This window comes from Triticum urartu, chromosome 7A (genome assembly GCF_056163025.1).
Source record: "Triticum urartu cultivar PI428250 chromosome 7A, HENAU_Tu73, whole genome shotgun sequence".
Taxonomy (NCBI): domain Eukaryota; kingdom Viridiplantae; phylum Streptophyta; class Magnoliopsida; order Poales; family Poaceae; genus Triticum; species Triticum urartu.
Genome location: NC_141879.1, coordinates 629,592,033 through 629,599,441, shown reverse-complemented (window position 1 = coordinate 629,599,441; position 7,409 = coordinate 629,592,033). Strand labels below are relative to the sequence as shown.

The window sequence follows — 7,409 nt, the reverse complement described above, 5'->3', positions numbered from 1 at the left end:
ACCTCCAGCAGCATATGGTGACATGGCGTTGTTGTGAATACCAAAATGCTCCGTACAAGTTTTAGATGAACCCCTGATTCGCAGATCCCACTGCCTTAGCCCACAGTCCTACACAAGTATTGGCGCAAGTAGTACAACTATGATTTCTTTTGAACCGGCAACCCAATAGACACAGTTTTAGAGATAGTAAATTTTGATCCATGACCAGTCACTGATCGCGGACACATTCAGTCACGTTCACGAGTGAGGGGCCGGATTTGTAAGTCCATGCTCTTGGTCCGAACATGCAGGGTGAAAGTGACGCCGATTTGGAGGCGGTCTGGAAACCAAGGGGTTGGCGTCACGGGTCTGTCAGGATCGGGTTTGGATTCGGACCTGGTCACCCGGGCACAGCACAGTGACTCACTTGAAAGGCAAGGAGCGTCACCGCTTTCTGGAAAGAATCAAACCACCCACCCCGCCGCCGCCGAGTTTCGGCCGAACCGAGAGCGCATCCCGCGGGCTCGGCGTACGTGCGCCGTCGACGGCACGGCCGGCCGCACCCAGCGCTCGGCCAGTCCCCACCGCGGGCGTCTGCTCGGTACCATCTCTCTCCCCCCGCCTCTCGTGTCGTGCACGGCATCCATCCATGGATCTTCCTGAAATTGCATCCGAGGCTACCCCGCGTCGCGTTCGATTCCATGGCGCCCCCGCGCCGTGTTCGATTCCGTGGCGCCCCGCGCGCGTGCGACCGGGGGGCCGAACGGATCCGCGGCCCGGCCCTCGATCTGGCCCCTTGAGGCTCGTTGCGTGGTCAGATTTTGCGGGTTGTGGCACTGTCGTTGACTGCACGGCATGCTTCCCTCACATCACAACTTTTTCAGCAGTTTGCCGCTTTTGGTTCATGCTTGGCATAGGCAGCGGAGGCTGCACGGAATTGGTAGTGTTGGTACTGGCTTTCTTCCTTAAATGTCACTTCCAGACCTTTAGATTCTAGCAATGTCTGCACCGAAGTCTCACTTCTTTTTCCATGAAAAGATAGTGCATCCTTCCACTCTTTCCTTTGGATTTTCCTGCTTATGGGTGTACGGGACCATGCTAACATGCTACTGCTTATAGGAAGATGAAATCTGTGCTGGACAGACTCATGGCGACATGACTATCGGTTGATGTTATTGGCATTCACAGATATAATCACAGGAAAATGCAGTCTCTGCAGTTCCAGAAAAGGGTAGGATTCCTTAAGTAGGCCCTCCCTACATGTTCCCTTAGCAGAAGAGCACAAGCTCACTTTCAACGGCACTGAAAAGAAGCATGTTCAGATTTGAATTACCTATTCTAGCAACGTTGTTGCCCTGGTCAAAATCCATTTGCTGCTTCCTTTGAACACTTGCTTCTCAGTGGTCAGTGCCATGATGTAAGAGCTAATGGTAGGGGCTATCAGGTACCCGGTCGTCACAGTAGCATAATGTAAGCTCTAATAAAACCCGGCCTGTGCGGGAAAGACAGCTCCGGCGGTATTTTTAGAAGGCAAGAAACCCCCCGAATGCGCCGCACGGCTGCTCAACCTCAGACGGAGAGTAATAAACCCGGACGGAGAAACTGGTACTGCTAAATTTGTATTTATTAGTACTGCAAAGTTCATCTTGTGATATTTGAATTTTCTGTTCTAGCAACGTTGTTGTTGGGGGTCAAAATCCATTCTCTGCTTCTTTTGAACACTCGCTTCTTTTGAACGTAAGCTCTAATAAAACTTGTTCTGCGCGAGAAAGACAGTCCCGCGGCATTTTTAAAAGGCAAGAAACCCCAAGAACGCGGCACGTGCCCGCTCATCCTCACGTGGGGAGCGGACGCTGCGCGTGCCAGTGAGTTTTTTTTTATGCGAGACCCAGGCTTTGAACCTAGGTCGACCCCCCCACTACAGGTGGCATTACCACCGCGCTATCAACATGTTTGTTGATGTAAGCGCTAATAGTAGAAGCTATCAAGTAACCCGTTGTCCAAGTTACCAAGTCACAAATACTCTAACTGCAATCGCACTGCGAAAATCCTGTGGGAAAATAACTCTGACCAAATATGCTAATGCAGTATACTCCATTAATGTAATGCTGAATTTCTACGATTCTTTATGTTGTAAGACAACAAAGTTAGAAAATATACATTAGCCAATTTATTATATCGGGGATTAACTGTGATGAATTTCCATTGAGCCAGGCACTATTAGAGCTGCCTATTGCTTTTCTGAAGCTATCTCAGTTTTTTTCTAAACAGAGGCAAAAGATTTGCCTCATGGATTAATTACGGAGAAGTTATCTCAGATTTCAGGGATTAACTATGATGAATTTCCATTATGCAGGCACTACTAGAGCTGCCTATTGCTTTTCTGAAGCTAACTCACATTTCAGGATTCTGCAAGGTTTAACGTTTGTTTGACCGATCTCCTTGGCTCCTTGCTTGTAACTCTGATAGGTTAGATGTCAGTATTGCCCTCGTGGATGTGGCGTCGTTTCTTCTTCATAAACACGATATGACTAATTTGTTGTGTGCCTATTGAAAGTGAATTAATCAAATCTGGATTCACATTTTTTAGGTAGGAAAGCGAGTCCTGAAATGGGCCACGCCCCGAGGAGGTTGGTCTCTGCCCTCTATGTAAAGCCACCATGGGTGCCAATTGAAGTGAGAATCGGTCAGAAGTGGAGACGAGCAAATGTTTTAAGGCAAGCTGATCGCAGGGGACTCTGTCTTGTGAGCATCAGAGGGCCGGCGCCCGAGTCTGACCCTATAATGGTACCGCTATCAACGATCCGGATACCTTCCGACCCACCTGTCGCCAGAAAAAGACCAGACACTCGCCCTAATTTCCGAGTGAAGAAGCCCAGGGACGCTGGTGACGCCGCCGAAGGCAGCAGCGAGTAGGCTGCTGGCTCACTGTTCAAGTGTTCATTCACTGTGTGATAGCTTATGCTTGATCTGTATGTAAGTTGGAAAAGAAGTCTTTTTCATCTTCATGGACAGATGCTGTGATGTGTGATTCTGTATGAAACAAATTTGTCTGAACGTACCAACTGCAGTTCAGACTTGCTTTATTGTCAGTAAAATCAGGGGTTCAAGGCATCATGGTACTAATGATTTCTTTTTGACACACCACGAAATGAGCTAGTTTCCCCTACCATCTAGACAGCGTGACAAGGATACCAAAATTTATCAGGTTCACTTGAGCACCAAATGGATGGAAGACATAAATTTGCTTACAGCAGAATGTAGCCATACCAACAGTGACCAAATCGAGGCTGATGGTGCGTTAGGCATTCATCATACGGTATATAGTGGTCACGGCCAACTGTCAAAAACTTATATGGGGTAGTATTTGTTCTGAACTACAGTTAAAAAAAACAGCTGATACACAGTCTGCAACACGGATGCTCGCAGTTCCCAGCTTACGGCGCAAGCACAGATTCAGAAAAAATCTACAATTGGAAAGTTGTGAAGCTGTAAAAAATATAAAAAATATAAACAAACGAGGATAAAGAAATGCATACTCCTTCGGTTCCAAAACATTTGTCATGTTTTTAGTTCAAAGGAGTAGATAGTAACAGGAAGAGAAGGGGCGCCCCAGCTTCTGTCAATTTCAAAGACCCTGGTAGTAGTACAAGACGACACAACATCGGACACCGGGGATGAGTTCACTCATAGCCCAGTTGAAAATCGAAACTTCGCCCCCGCAAAAAGAAAAAAGAAAAAAAGAAATTCGAAACTTCGAATGCAAATTACACAGAGGCAAACTTCATCATCATCAAAGAAAAAAGGCCACTACTACAAGACTAGCACATGGCAAGTCCATTGGCAACATCTCCCTCCATAGTGGGCCCGGCAAAGAGTGCCGCAAGACGAAATATCAGGAAGCAATTGGCCGTGGTCTTCGGGCTTAATCCTATTGCGCCCCACCATTGTCATCTGGAAATCCTGCCAGTGTGAAGAGCAGTTAATTAGCACACTGAAGCTATTTCTGAACACACAACTCAGACAAAGCAAAAGGTTTGGAAGCGCATTTATCTTATTCTGTGAGTGGGATTCAGATTTCAAAACACTAAAGAATGAAATGAGAAGAAGCGCATTTATCTTATTCTGTAAGAAGCATATTTCTAAACACTAGAAACTGAAACGAGAAAAGGTGCTTCTTGCAAATGAAATATACAGCAAGTAGTAGCATCTGAGACAGTACAGATTGAAGAGGAAGTTCAACCGATACCTGCTTTTGCAAGGTTGGGTGTGAACCATATGGGAGGGAACCACGTCCTCCAGGGTTCAGGATCAACCAACCTGGTCCTGCTATTGTTCTCCAAGTCGTACATCCCTATGTCACGGGGATCATCTTCGCAGTCGAATAAATCTTCATGATCATCATGAGTATAATACACATGGTTTGACATCAAGCCTGGATGATCCAACCAACCTGGTCCTGCTATTGTTCTCCAAGTCGTACACCCCTATGTCACGGGGATCATCTTCGCAGTCGAATAAATCTTCATGATCATCATGAGTATAATACACATGGTTTGACATCAAGCCTGGATGATCCAACCAACCTGGTCCTGCTATTGTTCTCCAAGTCGTACACCCCTATGTCACGGGGATCATCTTCGCAGTCGAATAAATCTTCATGATCATCATGAGTATAATACACATGGTTTGACATCAAGCCTGGATGATCCAACCAACCTGGTCCTGCTATTGTTCTCCAAGTCGTACACCCCTATGTCACGGGGATCATCTTCGCAGTCGAATAAATCTTCATGATCATCATGAGTATAATACACATGGTTTGACATCAAGCCTGGATGATCCAACCAACCTGGTCCTGCTATTGTTCTCCAAGTCGTACACCCCTATGTCACGGGGATCATCTTCGCAGTCGAATAAATCTTCATGATCATCATGAGTATAATATACATGGTTTGACATCAAGCCTGGATGATCTTTCACGCTAAAGCAAGATGTCGTGCTTTTCCCAGTAAACAACGCATAGTCACCTATCCCTGCCATCTTAACACGCTTTTGCTCGACAAAATCAACCTTGTACACTTCGAAAGCGGTGGCATACGTCTCACCAACCGGTCGTTCAGGATCCCAGTCCCTCTCCTTGTAGATTTGGAGAAAATCTCCCCATGGTGCCTGAAGAATGTAGTACCTCTGGGCCACGTCAACCATATCTGGTAAAATCCTTCTATGGATGACGGATGGTCCATCCAGATTGTACATATCGATCGCGCCTTCTTCAGTCACTGCATAGAAACAGCCATCATGGTATATGCAATCTGCGTAGAAACTATGCATTTGGAGCCAGTTCCACCAAGCATCTCCCACTTTGGCGAACGAGAGCTGCCAGTACGGCTGATGGATGAGCATGACAATGCATTCACCTGTCGATGGATCAGACGATAAAATCGCCTTTATGTAGACAACTTCACCGCACCTATCCAAAGAACATCCATATGGTGTACTGTCCACTCTCGGAAGTTTTCCGTGGTAGAAAGACACCTCGTACTTTTCGAGAACCCCGTCGCCGTTTACGACAGGTTTAACATGCTCCATGGTTGTCACAGGAGGGAGTGCAATCTTGTCACCGGTGATAGGGTTGAGCAGCATCAGGTCAGACTTTTCATCCATGGTGACTAGCCATCCGTGTGATGAGCCAATCCAGTTGCTGATGGGAGGTTCAGGGAGAGGCATGGAGTAGGCCTTCCGTTCGGAGAGACTGTACATGCCAAGAGCCTTCACACCGGCGGCCTCTGTACAATAGAGTAAGCAGGGCGTCTGCGGACTGGTGCAGACGCCGCTGCAGCAGACCGTGGAGTATGCCTTTTGCCAGAATGTGCAGACGGCGGCGGATCGGAGGAGGTCTGGGCACTCGAGCAACTGGAATATGCTGATCAATATGTCCGCTGGTAGCCCGGACCAATCTGGAGCTTGAGCTTCCATTGTGGATGGACAGAGACGAACACCTCAGCTTTAGAGCAGGTCGACTGCAATCACAGCACACGGGCGGCCGGAGCTGCAAATCAACCACCCCTTCGTCCCCCGCATCCCCTCCCTCGGACGACAAGGGGGAAACCCGCGCCGCCGGCCCTCCTCTCTCCTCCTCTCGCGCTGCCGCCACCTGAGGCGCCGCTGGCGTAGCCGCGCCGGGGGCCGGCAAAGGTAGCGGAGGGGATCGTCTCCCGCGCGCGGCCGTGGGCGGGATCCGGTGGTGGCGTGTGGCGATCTGCGGCGTTGCGGCGGCGGTGGGCTCGCCCTGGTGGCGTGGGAGGTCAGTCCGGCCCGCCCCGAGCTCGTGGTGCTGGTTCTTCGTTGCACGAGGCCCTTCTATGGGTCTGGCCCAGGCTGGCCGGCGGCGCAGGGCTCCGGCAACCGGCGGCGATGGTGGGGTGGATTTTTTTTTTTGAGGGAAGCTTGGATTTGGGGTGCGGTGGCGGGGTTTCTGGTTGTGCCCTCGGCCGGATCTGGCCCTCCGACAAACTTGGCCATATGGGCCGTGCCACGCGGGCCGGCCCTAAGACACGGAATTTTGGCCCTAAGAAAGCCGACCTTGAAGCTAGGCCGCGTCGGATCGTTAAACTTGTAACTGTTTTTTCATATATTTTTCTGTATTTTTGTTAAATTTAACATTTTACTTTTTCTTAAATTTTTAGATTTTCCTGAAGTTTTAGAAAACAAAAGACTCGAAAGTCCAAAAAGGAACCCGGGCAGCCTTTATAACTTGGCGTGCTGGGCCGATCCCCTTGATCAGGCCTTCAGGACGGCACGACACAACCCTTTTACAACGGGGTTGTGTCATGCCGACCCATGTGGCCAGGTTGGCATAAGAGGCCTTGCTACCCTGGTCGTCCGACATGTGTCGGTGATGTCCCGATGGGGCGAGCAGGCTTTGTGGACGCCAGTGATCCCGGTTCCTGACCAATGCCATCAGTGAGGGGTTGGATCCAGTGAGGATCTGACCCAGTGTCGGAGGTTTTTTGTGCAGTCCATCTTCTGCGTTGCATGTCTGTATTTGTCATGTGTCCTAACTGTGGTGAAGTCGGGGCGATGACCCTGAGTGGTGACGTTGTGTGTTTGGCTTTACGGTGGGCAGCGCTGGTCGCTCCTCATCTTGGCTATGTGGGTGGCTTTGCGGGAGTCCGGACCGCTCCCAAGCCTGCTTCCGACCGCCCTGCCCCACCAAAAACACCCCACCCGCCCCTCCCACACTTTTCTTCCGATGCACGCGTTGCTTAGCGCGCCGCAATCATGTCGGTCCAGAGCATGCAGCGGCCGACATTGATGGAACGCGCGGCGCGGCGGTAGGCGAGGTACGAACGGCGCAATGTTGGTCGCCGCTCCACATTTGCCAAAAGCGACGTGGCACCGGAATGGGTCTGGAACGACCCGGACCT

General features: G+C 49.7%; 2 protein-coding genes across 8 annotated transcripts; one reads left to right on the top strand and one right to left on the bottom strand.

Annotated features, from left to right (window-relative positions):
* Positions 1-367: 367 nt before the first annotated feature.
* Positions 368-3,093, top strand: LOC125520655 (uncharacterized). 6 transcript variants are annotated; one of them, XR_007288782.2, is made up of 4 exons: positions 368-580; positions 1,099-1,584; positions 2,336-2,448; positions 2,570-2,595. XR_007288782.2 is itself a non-coding variant. In XM_048685617.2 (3 exons), exon 3 carries the CDS (start codon positions 2,590-2,592, stop codon positions 2,893-2,895), a length of 306 nt encoding a protein of 101 aa, XP_048541574.1. In that variant the 5' UTR covers positions 385-580; positions 2,336-2,395; positions 2,570-2,589; the 3' UTR covers positions 2,896-3,093. The 6 variants fall into 6 exon arrangements, 1 of the variants encoding a protein (XP_048541574.1); XR_007288783.2 differs by having other exon boundaries at positions 368-928; XR_015610032.1 differs by having other exon boundaries at positions 1,099-1,210; positions 2,570-2,594.
* Positions 3,094-3,503: 410 nt separating this feature from the next.
* Positions 3,504-6,478, bottom strand: LOC125520654 (F-box only protein 7). 2 transcript variants are annotated; one of them, XR_015610029.1, is made up of 3 exons: positions 5,400-6,478; positions 4,229-5,261; positions 3,504-3,942 (listed from the first exon to the last, which is right to left on the bottom strand). XR_015610029.1 is itself a non-coding variant. In XM_087533187.1 (3 exons), exons 1-3 carry the CDS (start codon positions 5,956-5,958, stop codon positions 3,911-3,913), a joined length of 1,230 nt encoding a protein of 409 aa, XP_087389313.1. In that variant the 5' UTR covers positions 5,959-6,478; the 3' UTR covers positions 3,504-3,910. The 2 variants fall into 2 exon arrangements, 1 of the variants encoding a protein (XP_087389313.1); XM_087533187.1 differs by having other exon boundaries at positions 4,229-4,299; positions 4,832-6,478.
* Between the last annotated feature and the right edge of the window lie 931 nt (positions 6,479-7,409).